Genomic DNA, 19,407 nt, shown 5'->3' on the forward strand with positions numbered 1-19,407 from the left:
GACTTCAATATCTGATGGGTACTACATTTAACTGATCCTGAAATGATGACAACAAAATTGATTTTGGCGGGATTTGAACTCACAATGAGAAGAGCCAGAAGAAATACCCCAAGACATTTTACCACTGCTCTAATGATTCTGACAGCTTATACCCTTAATAATAATAATAATAATAATAATTTCAAAATTTGGCATGAGGCCAGAAATTTCAGGGAGATGGGGCAAGTCAGTTACATTGACTCCAGCACTTAACTGGCACTTATTTTATTGATCCCAAAAGGATGAAAAGCAAAGTCACCCATGACAGGATTTGAACTCAGAAAGTAAAGATGGATGAAATGCCGCTGAGCATTTTGTCCGGCATGCTAACAATTCTGCCAGCTTGCTGCAATATTAATAATAATAATAATAATAATAATAATAATAATTCTTTCCATTACAAGCAGAAAGCCAACAGCGATTCCAGTACTCATCTTATCAACCCTGAAAGAATGACAGGCAAAGTTGACCTCAATGGCATTTGAACTCAGAATGTAAAGAGCCAGAAGAAATGCCACTAAACATTTGTCTGGAGCAGTAACAATTTGGCCAATTCACCACTTTATAATAAAAATAATAATCATAATAATAGACTATTAGTTTTTACCTGCACAAATATCATTTTGATAGTGAAATTGAAAATTGTCAAAAACTAATTTTCCAGTATTATTTTTCTTAAGAAAAAAAAAAGAAAGAAAGTATGAATGAAAGAGCAAAAAGAAAAGTCAAAGTAAAGAAAGAAGCATACCTCAGAAATCTAATTTTTCCTCAGTAAATTTATCATGTAGCTCTGGAGCACTTAAGTTCAAGCGACAGCTTTCATCAGATTAAGCTGGAGCCAACTTATGCTAAATTAAATATATGGTGTTGATTTCAAGCAATTTTTTGAAAATGTAATCACAAGATTCACAAAAGAAATGAAATGGATAATGTGTCATTCATGACTTTCTCAATGGTATTAACATAACTGAAGTGAAATATCTATAGCTGGGATAGAAACTATGTTTATAGACTCAAGTCTATGAGAGTTTATATTTATAGCGTCCGCAACCTTTGGTATGATTGCTAATAATAATAGGAATTATACATATACATACATACGTGTGTGTGTGTATGTATGTATGTATGTGTGTGTGTGTGTATATATATATATATATATATATATATATATATATATATATTTATATATATATATATATATATATACATACACACAGCATACACATGCACACTTCTATACTTATGTAAAGAGAAACAAAGACCGACCTGATGCATTTACAAAAGAATGGAAAAGGAGAAAAGATAAAAAGATGTTGAGAAGTGATGAAAAGGAAACTTTTCTCTTTTATAGCAAGATGTAACTAAAATGCTCAGAAGATAAACACTTTTATGGTAATTTTTCATAATATTATAATTTTATAATATTCTATTTGATTTTATTCACAATTAACTCTACTGAACTTAGATTAAAACTAACCTTCAAAGTCAAAAGATTTTAAAATATTAATATCATAGTATTTTCTACGAAGATTTTAATTCGACTATGATGAGAAAAAAACCATGATATTGATGAGTATAATATTGGAATTATTACTATTTAAAAATTCATTTTATTTCCCATGTGTATAGTTGAAATATTCCAAGTGGGCATTTTTCCCTATAGCTTCCAATTGCCATTTTTTTTTTGTTTTTGACCAAAACAGAATACAGAATGTATTCTTTATAAGAAAGAAAATGAGAAATATATCAAGATTGTATTTTTCCTAAATTTCAATAACAATATTGTTTTCTGCAGTTTTTGTTTTTAAGATAAAAATCTCAAAAAACAAACAATTTTTCAAGTTTCTCTCTTAAAAAAAAAAGTTTTAAACAAAATAATAAAAGACTTGTACATTTCATTCTATATCTGACAGTCATCATATAAATATTTTAAATAAGTTGATTTAGCTTGGCCCATGTTAGAAAGAAATTAGAAGTCCACAGATTTGAAAATGATTAATGGAATTGGAATAAGAATAAGTTCTAAACACAATGTCACAAGCAACTGAATCAGATGACTTTTTAAACATGTTAAGAAATGACATAATGAATAAATTGGCCAAAGTGTTTTATTTTTGGCATCTTCACCAACAGCCCAAGTAATGTTTGATTCTCACAGCCCTAAATGGAAATCTAGTTTTCATACATACTTGGACAGATGTTGCTTGCAGGTTGCAAGTAATTCCAGATGCAATAGTTACCAACTACTGTTTCATATTGTATATTTGGCCTCTGTGCCATCAACCGTGAGCAGAACCACAGTTCGGTTGTCCAGCCACACCAGTCGAACCAGTTTTAATAAGTTAGTGAGTGGAGTTACATGACAAGGTGGAGTAGACAGTTGTTTTACGCACTTAGTCTGCTGGGGGCCGATGCCAAAGATGTTGGATGAAGCTGTCTGTAAAATAAAGAAAATTTCACACAAATACATTTTACAGAACAATACATCAATTATCTTAAACTGTTAAAGTTGCAATAAGTTAAACTCTAAGGCAAGTTACACTATTTTCATCAATTTAGTTACAAAGCCTTAGCTTGCTTCACAACCACATGGTTCTGGGTTCAATCCCACTGTGCGGCACTTCGGACAAGTGTCTTCTACTATAGCCTCGGGGTGATCAAAGCCTTATAACAGTTCAAAAAGAAGAAAGTGTTGAAAATTTGTACTTTTTCTCGATTGCCCTAATGAAATTTAAGGAAAATAATTTGTATTGCTTTATGCTGGTTAGTGTTAAACAAATAAATTCAAATAACATAGGCTCTATTTTATATAGCTGTGGGGTCCAACCCGAAAAAAAATTGAAATTTTAATCTATCATTTCACACCCAGAACTTACATTTTAATATCATGTCAGATATACTGGACTATACTTATTAGTTTGGCCTTAATCTAGCCCTACATTATTTACTACTTACTTACACCCTTCACTCCCTATGAACATAAACCAGACATGTCAAATTCCCAGCCTGCGGGCTTCTTCTGGCCCATGTAACAATTTCATCCAGCCCGCAGGACCATTTTGATATCAGCATGAAATTGGTCCAAATGGCGGCATCAGTAAATAGAATATTTTGCTGCCCTCAGCAATACCCATGCCTTCTTGTTACAACTACACATGCATAGTGTGTGGCTAAAGCAGGCCATTACATTATATATAGCACTGACTGCACCACCTTTCTTATTGTGTCCCCAAAAGTAGCAATAATTTAATACACAACTAGAAACAACACCACTGTAACTATTACACCCTGTCTGTACAAAAAAAAAACACATTAAAGAGGCATGATAACACAGTCACAAGTTTTAATTGTAATTACAACAAAGCATGCTGGGAAACACCTCCTTCGATTCTCTAATCACGTGTTGTGAAGCACTGATGTCACAAAATCAAATCCTATAATACACTGCAACAGCCGCTTTACTGCTCTTTTGGGTGATCATCTTCATGTAAGATCATTCAGTAGTAGTAGCTATCTATATCAATGGCCAAGAGAAAAGTTGATGCTGAAAACAGAGCCTTTCAAACCCGGTGGGAAACCGAGTACATGTTTACTGACATTGATGGCAAACCCATGTGTCTTAATTGTGGTGCTAATGTTGCTGTACTTAAAGAGTATAATATCAAATGCCACTATGAGATAAAACATCAGGAGAAGTATAAATACCTCACTGCTGAGCAGAAGCAATGAAAGGTAGACAAGTTGAAGAGGAATCTCATATTACAACAGACTTCTTTAACTAAAACAAAATCACAAAGTGAGTTTTGCTTTATAATTTTAAAAAGCACATATTTTATTTATATTTTCTTTTTCTTTTTTGCAACTTGTTCTTATTTTAAATTTCTATAATTTTGACAGATATTTTTATGCAGAACAAAATATTTTAAGTAATTTAAGTTCATTTATTTTTGGAATTAAATTATATACCATCAGTTTCAATACATGTTCATGTTCAAAAAGTGTTAGTCTGTTTAATAAATGTTTATCCTGTTTGGCCTGCAACCTAAAGTGTGCTTTGAGTTTTGGTCCCCTGTTCAAGTGAGTTTGATATACCTGACATAGACCATCAATGACTTTCCTCCACTTTTCTCAATTTCAGGCTCTATTTTCTGCTTCTCTCCAGTTGGATCCCTATTTTTTCAGCTCTAACTGATGGGTTCCCAGCTAATAAGAGAGACTCTCTTAGGTCTTGTTCATTTTGACTTGCCATCAACACTTCTGTAACTTTGCTTTCTCTTTTCTAGGTATGGGCGTTTGTCCTAGACAAATTAATTTTTATTTCTAAGAGTTGGTCGATATTAGTTTGGCCTCTATCCTTTGACCAGTACAACATAGGGGTGGAGTGGGGGAACCAACCAGGAGCTTGTGCTCTGCTGGCATAGCTCCCAAGGTCGTTGAGACATATGAGCCCCCACATTGCAACAAAGACTGGCCCTAGTTACAATACATTAAAACCCAATAACTACCTACTATGAGAATCATCATCATTGTCATTTAACATCTGTTTTCCATGCTGGTATGGATTGACGAGTTTGACAGGAGCTGGCCTGACTCCAATTGCCTGTTGTGGCATGGTTTCTATGGCTGGATGCCCTTCCTAATGCCAATCACTTTACAGGGTGTGCTGGGGGCTTTTTATGTGCCACTGACATGAGTGCATTTTATGTGGTAACGGCACTTGTAAGTATGGGTTAAATGTCAAATAAGATGATTACTGATAGATTTTTCTTTTCAATGCTATGGGTGTGTTAACCAAATTGCAACAGTGAATTCAATTTCAATTGGTCAAGTTTATGTGAAGATTAAAAACCATAATACGTGCAGGCATAGCTGTGTGGCAAGAAGCTTGCTTTCCAACCATATGATTCAGGGTTCAGTCCTACTGCATAGCACCTTTGGCTGACCAAAACCTTGTGAATGGATTTAGTAGACAGAAACTGACAGAAGCCCATTATGTGTGTGTGTGTGTGTGTGTGCGTGTGTGTGTCTGGGTTTGCCCTCACCCCAACACTGCTTGATAACCAGTGCTGGTGTGTTTATGTCCCTATAACTTAGCAATTCAGCAAAAAAGATTGATAGAATAAGTACAAAGCTTTAGAAAAAAAATAAGTACTGGGGTTAGTACATTCAACTAAAAATTCTTCAAGGCGGTGTCCCAGCATGGTCGCAGTCTAATGACTGAAACAAGTAAAAGGTAAAGAAATATATAAAAACTTACCTGCCAAAATTTTAATTTGCTATCAGCATGTGAGTATGAAGCTAAATGTTTGCCATCTGGAGAAACCATAACAGCTATAACAGGACCAGTATGGGCACTGATAGTCTAACAGAAAAAAAAATGTGTTATGGATTAATATGTGCAATAAAAAACTCAAAGTAAGGTATATTTGTATGACAGAAAAATACATTTACTTCTAGCAACAAGTACAATATACATCTAAATATTTTTTTATTGCAGCTATTATTTATTGAGTATATGATAAATGGAAAGGTGTGTTTAATTTGCTTAAAAGTATGCTAAGAAAGAATATATCAAAGATTAATTTTATATATTGTTATATTTCAGGATGGGAATTTTTTTTTTTGCCAAATAAACACATGCATTAAGTATTTGTTTTTCACTTCAGCTTTATCACTGCTTGTCCTTTGTCTTAATTTTCTCTATCTAGAAAGACACAATGGACTAAACAGAACAGGAGGAGACACATGGGATGGAGAGTCGCTGAAGAGGTCACAGGGCGTGTGATGAAAGATTTAAGACAAAGGACGAACGATAATAAAGCTGAAGTGAAGAACAAATATACAGGGCATGTGTTTATTTAGTCAAGAAAAAAAAAAGATGACACTCCCAAAATATAACAATATGTTTCAACACATGATTTCACATCAGGAATCTTGCAAAACAAATAGATAAATGTGATTTAACATGTGTGTGTGTGTGCGTGTGTGTGTGTGTGTGTGTGTATACTGTAAATTATGAGGGTAAAAAATTATAATAATTTATTACCAGTGGTTCACATGCATAATAAAACTCAAGTATAGGATTAACTAATAATTTTTTTTGCTTCTATTCATTCTAGTGCCATTGGTATGCCTTTAGAATTATTTTTCCATGGTTTGGGTTTAACTGCTCTTTTTAGCATGTAAGAGGTCCTGTTGAAGGTCTTCTCTCTGTGTATAAATCCTTATATACTCATATATATATATATATACTCATATATATATATATATATATATATATATATATATATATATATGACCAAAGTGTATGTACGCTACTATATATATATATAAATACAAAATGGGACAAGAACGCAAAACATCTGGACAGTTAGGTGATACAAAAATGGGACAACAAAACATCCAGATAGATGATACAAAGAAAACAAGGATGGGTCATTCGAAGTTTTCTTTCCTCAGTCAAGTACCAGATTATCCTCGCAATTTCAACTGATTATACTTGAGAGTGCTCCAATCTGACCAGCCCCAAGGAAAATCTAAGCTAAGAGCATTAGATTCCTTGGAAGAAAGCAGAGAATATATACAGAAATAAGGGTGGAAAAAATGGACAATGTTACACAAATACAATAAAAATAATAACAGGTGTCTTTCAACTAAGGACGAATTAAATTAAGTTGGCATCTTCTCTTTCCACGTGACCGGCTTCATTTCTAGACATGCCAGCTTAATTTAATTCGTCCTTAGTCGAAAGACACCCATTGTTATGTCCTGTTATTATTTTAATTTTATTTGTGTAACATTGTCCATTTTTTTTCATCCTTGTTTTTGTATACATTCGCTGCTTTCTTCCAAGGAATCTATGTTCTTAGCTTAGTTTTTCCTTGGGGCTGGCCAAGATAGGAGCAGTCTCAAGTATAATCAGTCGAAATTCACCTTTCCTCTATCTTTCATTGTAAATGTTGTCCTCCTGGTCACCATCCACACAGGGACTTTCTGGACACACTCATTCAATTGGGCTGCTAGTCTTTCATGGACTGCATGGCATCACTTCAGCCAGAAGCCATGAATCCCATCTGGTCTGGGGGCTTATTATTATTATTACTACTTATGTCATTTCACCAAATGTAAATCCCCACACTTTATGTCTGTCTTTGTACTGTCCTCCTCAAACACTGCCTTGATGGAAAATAAAAGAAATCATCATCACTATCACCACCATTACTATTATTTTACAGTAGGCCTCACAGAGGCAATGACCAAGACCTTTGGCATTATGTCATGCTTGAGAAGAAGATCCATCAAGCTGAGCAAAATCAGTCATGGCAGATACCGGTGTCACGCAAATGGCACCCATGTTGGTGGCATGTAAAATCACCCATTACACTCTCGGTTGGCATTAGGAAGGGCATCCAGCCTAGAAAACCATTCCACATTACGCTGGAGCCTGGTACAGCCTTCCAGCATGCCAGCTCAGTCAAATCGTCCAACCCATGCCAGCATGGACAATGGACATTAAATGATGATGATGACAATGATGATTTATCTCTCCCCTAGTAGATGTGAGTAGCAATGCAGATCCTCTGCAAGAACCTGTTCTGACCCAAGCCCCATAATTCAATCCACTCATCCTCTAACATAAGGCTGACACCCACCACCACCGCATTCACCAGGGTTTATAGCTCTGTGAGCTGCATGGCAACTTCAATAATACAAGTGGCACAAAAATAGCACCCAGTACATACTATAAAGTGGTTGGCATTAAAAAGGGAGTCCAGCCATAGAAACCATGCTAAAGCAGACACTGGAGCACGATGCAGTACTTAGATACACTGAACGCTATGAAACCATCCAAACCATGCCAGCATGGAATATGGATGTTAAATAATGATGATGATATATTATATATATATATATATTAATTAACGGAAGTTACAAAGTGACATGAAAACCAAGAGTTTCGTGCACTGGCACTTATCAAAGACTTATCAGTTTGATAAGTGCCAATACAGAAACTCTCAGAACTTGAGTCAGTAACTGCTGCCTGTCAAAATTGATAAAACATATCCTTATGTTTGAGATCTATTTTTCTGTTTGTATTACCAAACATGCATGCACGTGCATATTTATGCTTGTATAAGTGTATATAATGTGTGTATGTGTATATATATATATATATATATATACAGCTCCCATGACTTCAGGAAACATTTTTTCACGCTGAGAGTTGCTGAAGCATGGAACAAACTGCTGGCATCGGTTGTTAGTTGTCGGAGCACTGCATCCTTCAAAACTTCCTGAGATTCACCAACACTACACTTGATTTTCTCCCCTCCATACACACACAAGCATGCATCTGACTCATACATTGTTCGCTTTCCAGACATTTCTACATTACTGCATGTACTTTATATGCACTTTCTGACAAGTTGTGGTGCACCTGAGCACTGTATACAATAATTTCATTATTATATTATTATTTATATATACACACACACACACACATACATATACATACACACACACATATGTGTGTATCCCCCAAAATGTGTGAGTATGTGAAATTTCTTAGGTTAACAACATATGAAATTTAATCACGTTATAGACAAATTACATATTTGAAATAACTGACAAAAATTCTATCATCACAATTGCAAAAATAAACTATCATGTCATCAAAATCCCAAAGCTACAAGTGAATGCATGATTAATTCGGAACAGTAATAATAGATAAGCATTACATTTGAGAGTAAATTTGAATGCTAAAGGGTTAAATTAATCAACTGTAGTTTCACAATCTAAAAAAAAAAAATATCCTAACAATTTATTCAGATATTTTATTTAAAATTTCATGAAAGGCTTTAAAAAAAATTATAATAGTTTTAAAATCAATTTCATTAATGCCTTTTAGTAGATTGACAAAATCTTTTAGAAATAAGATGAATTAATGCAAATTAATAATTGAAAGTAAGTTCCACCAATGTTAACATACAAATAATACTAACATTACATCTTACAAAGAACACAGATCTAAAATAAATTCACTTGATGCAAAGGCTAGCTATAATCTCTGATCTTTGATCTCAACCACATAGTTTTCACACATAGTTGTACCCATTTCGAGACAGAAAATATTTCAACCTTTAAAAAGTTATTGATCTTACATACAGCACAAAAGCACTTTGCAATGAATACTACATACACATGCACACACTCAGGATGGTTCTGCCAAGTGTATGTATTTAGTACTGCTCTGAAAAAGACAGTTCATTCAGTTAACAAGACTTTATAAAGTAATGGAGTGAAACAATTGGGTGTAGTTTTCTGGACACTGACAGTTTGGAATGGATGACTGGACAGGAAATCAGCCTGTTTTGGGAACAATACTTTTGAAACTGCAGGCAAACACACATGTACGCACACATGCATATGCAAATACATGCACATATACGGAGGGAGAGAGAGCCGTTACAATTTATTCATTAAATATGACTGACATTACCATTTTCCTTCTCCTGATACACATTAGAGAAATATGCTTACTCACATAAAGAGAGAGAGAGAGAGAAACATTACATCTACTGTCAAACAAGTCAGTGCCAAATCAGCAATACCAAATAGGCAGCTCCAAAATGACTGTGCCAAAATGTCTTCAACTGGCTGTGTGGTAAGTAGCTTGTTTACCAACCACATGGTTCCGGGTTCAGTCCCACTGCATGGCACTTTGGGCAAGTGTCTTCTATTATAGCCTCAGGTCGACCAAGGCCTTGTGAGTGGATTTGGTAGATGGAAACTGAAAGAAGCCCATTGTATATATATATGTGTGTGTGTGTGTATATGTTTGTGTGTCTGCGTTTGTCCCAACATCACTTGACAACCGATGCTGGTGTGTTTACGTCACCGTAACTTAGAGGTTCAGCAAAAGAAACCGATGGAATAAGTACCAGGCTTACAAAGAATAAGTCCTGGGGTCAATTTGCTCGACTAAAAGCGGTGCTCCAGCATGGCCACAGTCAAATGACTGAAGCAAGTAAAAGAGTAATGGAACTATATCTCAACTTATGTCTTCACTCATTTTAATTATAACTTCAAGCTAAAACTATTTGTTGCACCTGTCTCATTGCCTTTCTCTCTCTCTCTCTTTCTCACACCTTATACTAAGCACTTTAACTAATCATGTGTTGCAGTCTTCTGGAATTTTCTTTCTACCATTGTTCTGTTTTAACCTACCATTCGTTGATTGCATTAATTTTGACCAATTACTTTCTTCCTAAGTATTAACAATAAAAACAAATTTTAAAAAATGATATTATACTAATACATCAGATTGCCATCCAATAATTAGATATTAAAATTATGTTGATACTTACAGTACACTTTGAATGTGGTTTTAATTCATAGAAAGCCAAAGTTCCATTTTTGGCACCAACCCAAATTCTCTTGTTATGACTACAATATGTAACCATACCAAATCTGCAACAGTCCAAAAATTAAACTTGTAATTCTACTTGTTAATCTTTGTTGTTATTATTGCTGTATTATTATTATTTATTATTATTATTATTGAGTGAGAGAGCAGTGCATGCCATCAAAGTGACACTGGGGTAAAATATACGAAGTCCAATATACCCATCATGACTACCCGTCTGATAAGGGTACACCAGGCACATGCATCACAACCATATGTGCGCGACATGGTGATCTCATATCAAGATAAACAGCACATGACCTTGCAGGTGGGGACCAGTTAGAATTTTCTTCAGGTTGAGTAGCCCATCCCGCTCAAAAGGTCCCTGAATAAGGGTTGTTTAAGGATGTTGAAAGAACCACCCATGTTTCCAGAGGTGAATTATTCAAACCCCAAAGAATCCCTCTCAACATATGGCTATGATGCTCCCCCACTACTTCTGCTCGTGATCAGAGATGCACATATCGTCAGCCACTAAGGGACATGCTCAACTGGTTACGGTCAAACAACTGACAAGCAAATCTGTGGTATTGAGCAGAATATTTGCTGTAGCTCATCTTTTATACCAAGACAAAACAATGTTATTATTAAGGTGGTGAGCTGGCAGAACCATTAGTATGTCTGGCAAAATGCTTAGCAGCATTTCATCTGTCTTTACACTCCGAGGTCCTGCCAAGGTCGACTCTGCCTTTCATCCTTTCAGTGTCGATAAATGAAGTACCAGTGAAACACTGGGGTCAAATAATCAACTAGTCCCCTCCCCCAAATTTCAGGCCTTGTGCCTATAGTAGAAAGGATTATTATTATTATTGTTATTATTATTATTATTATTATTAAGGTGGTGAGCTGACAGAACCATTAACATGCCAGGTGAAATGGTTAGCAGCATTTCATGTCTTTACTTTCTGGGTTCAAATCCTGCTTTCATCCTTCCAGGATCAATAAAATAAGTACCAGTTAAGTACTGGGGCCGATGTAATCTACTCTTCCCATCCCCACAAATACCAGGCTTTGTGCCTATAGTAGAATGGATTTTTATTATTATTAGTATTATCACTATCAAGGCAGTGAGCTGGTAGAATTGTTAGCATGCTATGCAAAATGCTTAGTGGCATTTCATCCATCTTTACATTCTGAGTTCAAATTCCACCAAGGTCAATTTTGCCTTTCATTCTTTCAGGGTCAATGTAATCGACTTATTCTTATCCGAGACCTGCTAGCCTTGTGCCAAAATTTGAAACCATTATTATTGTTGTTGTAGTGATGATAATGACAGAATCTGCATTATTTATTTTATGAAAAAAAAAATCTATACTCATGATAATGAAGATCATTATTGACTTCCACACCAAAACATGTACTTCACATTACCATTATCTTTTCAGTAATTATCATTCCATCACAGATGATGGTGACACAGCATCAATGTAAAAACAAGCAAAAATATACCTTAACCCATTTAGAAATCATATGTGAGATGTGTTGAGGTATTCGTGTAAAAATGAGAAAATTATAAAACTAAAAAAAAATGATGTCTTATTTGAAGCTATGAATGTGAATGATTTTTACTATGAAATTTAATGTACCTGTAAAGATTGATGTAGCTGAATGGAACAAATGTGTGTGTGCATTAAATTTGGCTGGTTTTAATGCTCACAGTATAAATTCAGTATTTTCTGGCATAGAAGTTGAATTTTTCAGAGCAAAATTTACAGCTAAAAGAGGTAAATTGACTTATTTACCAAGACAACTTTGGGAGACTAAAAATTCCATAAGTAGCAAGATTTGGAAAGACAGTGATGTTTGAATGTCTTTAATACATATTTACACTACATACTACATTGACTTGCATGCCAGATTAATCCAAAGTATTAATATCAATTAATATCTTCATTGTAAATCCTCCAAACAGTACACTGATTTGTTTTCTATTTTTTAAAATCTGCACTGTGATGCAAAAAATGGATATTTATTGGGTTAGGGGATGTTAAGTAGGGGGGAAAAAAGGGTGTTTTTTTATTCTTTATCCAGAGCATATCATGGTACCAGTGGTAGAATACAAACTCACTAATCTTGCCAAGAGATTATCCTATAACAGTGATTCTCAAATTGACAAATATTAGGACTACCCATAAATGTTGGAGAAATATTTTTCCACTCCCCCTTATTAAAGGGAAGGCAAAACCTTGAGAAGCAAAACAAAATACTTAAACACATTTAAGTATGGGACATTACCGTACCTGTTCCACTAATATTTCAATAATTCATAGGGTGGCTGTACGGTAAGAAGGCTTCAGGTTCAGTTCCACTGTGTGGCACTTTGGGCAAGTGTCTTTTACTAGAACCTCAGGCTGATCAAAGCCTTGTGAGTGGATGTGGTGGATGGAAACTGAAAGAAGATACATATATGTGTGTCCGTCTGTCCCCCAGTACTGCTTGACAACTGGTGTTGGGGTGTTTACGCCCCTGTAAGTTAGTAGTTTGGCAAAAGAAACCGACAGAATAAGTACCAGGCTTCACAAAAAAACATTCTTCAAGGCAGTGCCTCAGCATGACTACAGTCTAATAACTAAAACAAGTAAAAGATAAAAGATGAAATGAAATACCTGCAAATAGCTGGGAATACTTCTTGTAATCCTTTACTTTTCAATTGAGAAAGATCAAGACAATGTACAACGACATCCATCACCTAAAAACAGGATTTTTAGCTCTTAGATCTTAGGTAAAAAGTAACAAGGCTATTTTTTTTTCAAGAACCGGTTTAAAGATTTAAATTAATATTATTAATATTATACAATTTGCTCCAAATTTGTCTGATCCCAATAAATAAAAGCAATTACATATCTTGTACAAATCTACTTTGAACTTTTCAAAGAGAACATTTGTAATTTTTACAACTATAACCTAATTGTATGCTAAGCTGATCTTTCGTAATAAAGGAGAAAGTATGATGTATGTATGAAATAAGGTTAGTTTGGACTGAGTCATTTTCAAGTTTTTGTTTTATAAAAAAAATATATTTTTTACTTTTGGCTTCATTAAAATTATAAAGAGTTACAGCCCAAAACAAATGCTAGTCTCTTTTTTGCAAAAGTTTGTAAGTAAGGTACCACTTTATACAAAAAAGATAGGTATAGAAATGCTCTTACACTAAATAAATTTAAGCTTCTGTAAATTGATAACTTTACAACAGAAGACTTTCATTGAGAGCTTATTAACAAATATGTGATTTATAGAAATTCTTATTCACAATTATCACTGGATGTTTGTTGGTTTTAATTAAAGAAGCTAAGTAAAGTATTATCAGACTTGTTAATATTGAAAGAAACAAGATATTGTATTCTGTTTCACTTGCATTCGAATACACCTAGAAAGACTTCATTTTAAAAAGCTACTTATGTAACAATAAGCTGCATATATAATCATTAATTTCTTAATGGTTTGAATGATTTTTTTTATATTTTGCTAATTATTTAATACTTCTTTTCCACAAAATATTGAAAGTAGATATTTATTCTTAAAGATCCTACATGTATATTAATAAATTATTTTCCTAAACAAGAGAGTTACAGAACTGGAGGCTTCTGCAAAACATAAAATGTTCAGGAAGGAAACAAATTACTGGACATTGATACTGACCTCAATTAGGAGTTCTGCTACATCATTTGGCATTTTATCTACTAAAAGTTCTACAACACGCAATATTTCTGCTTTGGCTCTGACAAGGACCAAATTCATTAACTGCGGATGCTGAGGTTGTGCGTTTTGAGCTAATGTATTATAACGAGCAACTTCTTTTGCCATTGTGATTATGAAAGCAGGTGGTCTGGCTGTGGCTATCAGTGACAATGAATGCCGAGCTGTGCGGCTAGCATCAGCATAGGGTGTCAATGGAAGGCCAAAAGTCATACTAAAAAAGAAAAAGGAAAAATATTTTTTAAAATTATAACACAAAAAATTCTTTAAAATCACTAAAAGAAAATACTCTGTGAAACAATGCAATGAAAGATGGCATCAACATACTTTGGAACCAAACGATCAGCATCAACACAAAGCTCTAACAGTCCAAGTAAAACTGCAGATACATCGAGGTAAGGTTCCCAGACAGTAAAACCTCTTCCAAGCAAATCTATGGATGCACGGCGAATAGGTGTGTAAGCAGGTATTCGCTGAGATGCTGGTTGTGACAGCAAAAATGTTAATGCATGACCTAAAAAGAAAATATTCATAAACAATAAAACTGCTCAGCACAAGGAGAAACTAAAAATCTTTCTTCATCTTTACTAGTAATGACTAGGATATATAAGCATTAACAACTGAACACAGGAAGAATTTCAAAAACTAAACCATGGGTGTTGAATTTGTTTTATATAAAAGTGAACTTGGGGGTCACACTAAGCATTGCTACAGGTTAACCTTTAGTACATTGCATTTTCTCTAGAACTATTTCCCCTATCACTGCCCTACTGCTACAGGAGAGATAACTCATAAAGTGACAGGGTGCACCTATAGCATGTTAAAGGTTAAATCTGGCTTCCAGGCCATATACTTCATATCCCTGAACTAAACAATATGTTCCCAAATAACATATAAGGTCATGTGAAGATAATTTTAAAATATTTATTATGATTGTATTTCTGTATCTTTTATCTTTTACTTGTTTCAGTCATTGGACTAGACCACAGCCATACTGGGATGCCAGCTTGAAGGCTTTAGTTGAACAAATCAATCCCAGTGTTTGCTTTTAAGTTTGGCACTTAGTCTATTGGTCTCTTTAACCAAACTGGGTTGTCAGAGTGGAGAGGGAGGGACAAACAGAAACACAAAAATATTCTCTCACACATGACAGGCTTCCACAAAGTTTCCATCTACCAAATTCACTCTAAAAGCATTGGTCAAGTGGGGCTATAGTAGAGGGCCGGAGGTGCTATGTAGTGGGACTGAACCCAAAACCAAGAGGTTGCAATGCAAGCTTTTTAACCACACAGCCATCCCTGCATCTATGATTAACATCAGTTTGATTCTTACATTGGTTAAGGCGAACATATTGGTATTATAACATCTGTCTGTCATCTGTCATTATTGAACAATAAGCAATATTAAAATATGATCACCTACAACAAAAATTGTAACCAACTAACAACAGAACTCTTCTGTAGTTGCTCCATTTGTTAGAAATACCAGCTATTAAATCAAGCTCCAAGGTGTTAAAGAAGGAAGGACAAGCTAGATAATATAGTACTTGCCTGGCCTATTCTTATTCTAGTAGCCACACACTCAGAGCATCAACCCCTCACTACTGACTTGGTCACCTAGCTAATGGAAACTATCAACTACTTCTAGTTTTTCTCCCTAGCATGTGATGGAATCTGTTTTCTGTACATTTTTGGTGTTTATGGCACCTGTCCATTTTCCACACACAAAAACTGTCTTCTCAGTTAACCTTCCTCTGATATTGCTGCACTTCTTATGTGTCCATAGCTTACACCGGGTACATCTTATGGAGTTTTTTGGAGTGGGTTGGATGGTTTGATGGGAGCTGGTAAGGCTGGAGGCTGCACCAGACTCCATTACCTGTTCTGGCATGGTTTCTATGGCTGGATGCCCTTCCTAACACCAACTACTCCACAGAGTATACTGGGTGTTTTTTATGTAGCACCAGCACCAGTATTAATTCATCTGTGGTGGATGGGTCTTCTTGAGTACAGCAAGGTTCCAGATATCTTGGTTCTTTGTCATTCCTTTGTAAGGCTCAGTGACTTTTGCCCCCCATCACTGCTTGGTAACTAGTGTTGGTTTGTTTATCCCACCCCCCATAACTTAGTGGGTTCAGCAAAACAGGCTTATAAAATAGGTATCAGACTTTTAAAAAAAGTATTGTAGTCAATTTGCTTCATTAAATCCTTAAGGCAGTGCCCTAGTATGGTTACAGACTGAAATAATTAGAAGATGATAAAAGATATAAACAACCAGAAGCAAATGTTTAATCATAAATCAAAGCTATTATAGTTGTCTTCTTATTACTACAACTATAACAAATAAGAAAGAAAAGTTTCATGTTTACTTACTAGTAAGACGGGCTAGTGAATAGTTTGACAAGCTAAAACCTTCTTGGCCTGCACGGCGAAGCTTCTTTTGGTCTGTGTCCGGTTTACGTTTGCTAGGTTCAATCTCATGCCCAAACTCTGCTCCTACAACTCCAAGCATGATGATTGCAGTGGCCTGTTTCCTGCGTGACTCAAAATTGCTGGAGAGTTTATTGGCTGGTGGTTCACCTTCTGAAAAAAAAAAGAAGAAAAAAAAATCATAGTTAAAATTTTCCTATGGTAATATATAACACAGTTTATTAATAGAAATAAATAAACCAGATGTTCCTTCTCTGATTACTTTGAAAAATTAAATAACAGGTTTTGTTGCATCATTTCTGACCAATGATGAGTTATTTTAAAAATTGTAATTTGTTGCTACGGTATCTGATATATACTCAAACATTTTGAACTTCCCTAATTCAGCAAGTTAGGGACTGGACAAGTGCTTAAGTAATAGGTTTTCCAAACCAGTGAAGCTTTGGGTACACTACAAACACTACAACAGGAAACTGAACTGAAATTGTGGCTTTTGTGCTTGCCAAGAACTTAACCAAATAAATGTAATATATTTATTGCAGAGACTAAAAGCACTGTCCTTAACCAACATGTATTGCTTGATATAACAATAAAATAACTGAATTAACTGACCAGTTAATATCTGTTCTTCTTCATCCTCTTCCTCTTCATCCCCTTCACCTTTATGAAGGTTCTCATTCATCAGACTGACACTAGGATCAACATATGTAGGCAGATGTGGAGCCCACTCATCAACCACTTTCTTCCGACCTTCTGGACCTATCCTCCGCAATTCAGCCAAGAGCAAAGCCTGAGCAGCTTCACGAATCTGCACAAAACAAGGTAAAAGTGAAGAGAGTAATCAAAGATATTTTTTGTGAGAAAGAAACCAAGTAAAATGATGATGCATCTGGACAGAAAGAGGTTCCTAATCAATGATGACAAGAATTCCAGGAAGTGAACCGTAGATGATTTAGGGTAAACTTCAACATCCCTCACTACAAAAAATTACAAGTCAATAAGTCCGGTACCCAAAGGAGTAGAAGGAAACATCATTTAAAGGAAGTTTATGCTTACTATCTCCCAATCCATCCATCCTCGTTCTTGTTGTCATTATCATTACTGTCTTGGTATCCACTTACTAGCCTAGATTAGATGGATATACATAACATTATCTCATGTGTCTCAATCCTATGTATGTTATTTATGAGGAAAGATATTCTTTGATCTGATCTATTGACATTCTCTCATATTTCCCTCGGTTACTTACACCAATTCTAAGGACTTATTTACTTAATATATTATAAATACTACATCTCCAAACAACAGCAGTTGTCTCTTGTTCACATACATTAATCAAGATTGTTTATGATGAATCGTTACCTCAAAGTCATTGTTCTGCTTGTTTAGTCAATTAAGACTTGTTATCCAAACCCAAAACCTGACATTTATAAAAAAGATGGCATTTTGAACATATAACATCATATCTTTCTCAAAGTGTTGGGAGTAAATGAAACAGAATGTTGAAAATAAGATAGATTTGGTTCACTAAATACTTATCTCTCCTCTACAGCATTCAGTGTAGCTGATTAATATAATACTCATAAAAGAAAACATGTCCATGTACCTCAAGGAGAGATGAGCTCTGATATTCTAGACAGGATCATTCTTCAGACATATATCTCAGACTGATTAGTAAAGTATGTATAGTGTTATCCATATCATTATAAAGAAACAGATATAAAGCAGATCATGGCTCAGACCATCAACTCCAGAAACTTTTTCACCATGTAAATGAAATAAAAGAAAGACATGAACTTCAATTTAAGCTTTGAGACATATATGTTCTGGCAAGATCAACCAAACATTGTGTAGTGGTTGTTTTTGATAACCAGGCTGTGCACTATTTACAGTGAACTGCTGAGATGTTAGTTCACAAAATTCAGACTATCCATCATCTCCACATTCTGGGAGGACAGAAAATATTCACAAAGTTTTAATCTAATTGTGCTCACAAATTTCTTGTGAAAAGACACTGATGGAGATACTTTGGATAACAAAGCAAAAGTTGGCTGCAGCTCAAAGCTGCTATTTGAACAGTGCCACCATTCTTCAACATCAAATTACTTTTGCAAGCTCCAATCCAATAAGAAAGCCATAATGCAATTACTCAATCAAAAATAATAAGCAGCCTAATCTTCTTCAAATTATATTCTGCCATGTTAAAATGTAAAGGAGAAAAAGGATAATATAGTCCTACATATGCTTGTGCCTAAAAAAATATATATATATAAAAGGATGGTTATGGCTGCAACACCTTTAATCATAGCTCCACTCAGTGAGAACCTGAGTCAAAGCAACAATAGCAAGTAAACTCCATGATTTTAAAAAATTATCTGTAGACCCAGTTTTATTTGTACAGTTCAATTTCATTTGAACAAAGTATAAAAAAAATTGAAAATTATATTTGTATAGTAATGCGAATAATGGTCCAATGGAAAGGCAATGGTTCAACTCCCATAAGTTTATCAAATAAATTAAAGCCACTTACTTCAAGGCACCTGTCTTGCCATCTTCTAGCCAACATTTCTACTTGTGGTGCCTGGTAATTACCAGACCCAACTAGCTCTGGTAAAAGAACACAGTGTAAAGCTGCAAGTAAGCTCCAACCTTGTTTAATTTGAGCTTGTTGAATTGATGCTCGTTCTCCTTCCTCATCACTATCAGGGTCTGTCTGTGCCATTGTACTTAATGATTGTTGTTTTTTCCGTCTAAGAAAAGAGAGTTTTTAAAGGAAAA

General features: G+C 34.8%; 1 protein-coding gene across 3 annotated transcripts in view; it reads right to left on the reverse strand.

The window, feature by feature from the left end:
* Positions 1-1,663: 1,663 nt before the first annotated feature.
* Positions 1,664-19,407, reverse strand: part of LOC115213026 (WD repeat-containing protein 7-like) — a 117,814-nt gene continuing 100,070 nt past the window's right edge. For all 3 annotated transcript variants that reach the window (XM_029781929.2, XM_029781927.2, XM_029781926.2), the window contains 9 exons: positions 19,160-19,379; positions 17,242-17,437; positions 16,573-16,782; positions 14,528-14,714; positions 14,144-14,414; positions 13,111-13,193; positions 10,407-10,509; positions 5,297-5,401; positions 1,664-2,476 (listed from right to left, as the gene is read on the reverse strand). In XM_029781929.2, coding sequence (XP_029637789.1) covers positions 2,291-2,476; positions 5,297-5,401; positions 10,407-10,509; positions 13,111-13,193; positions 14,144-14,414; positions 14,528-14,714; positions 16,573-16,782; positions 17,242-17,437; positions 19,160-19,379 — 1,561 coding nt within the window. In that variant the 3' untranslated portion in view covers positions 1,664-2,290. The remainder of the gene's footprint in view (positions 2,477-5,296; positions 5,402-10,406; positions 10,510-13,110; positions 13,194-14,143; positions 14,415-14,527; positions 14,715-16,572; positions 16,783-17,241; positions 17,438-19,159; positions 19,380-19,407) is intronic.

Source organism: Octopus sinensis, linkage group LG6 (genome assembly GCF_006345805.1).
Source record: "Octopus sinensis linkage group LG6, ASM634580v1, whole genome shotgun sequence".
In the NCBI taxonomy this organism is placed as follows: domain Eukaryota; kingdom Metazoa; phylum Mollusca; class Cephalopoda; order Octopoda; family Octopodidae; genus Octopus; species Octopus sinensis.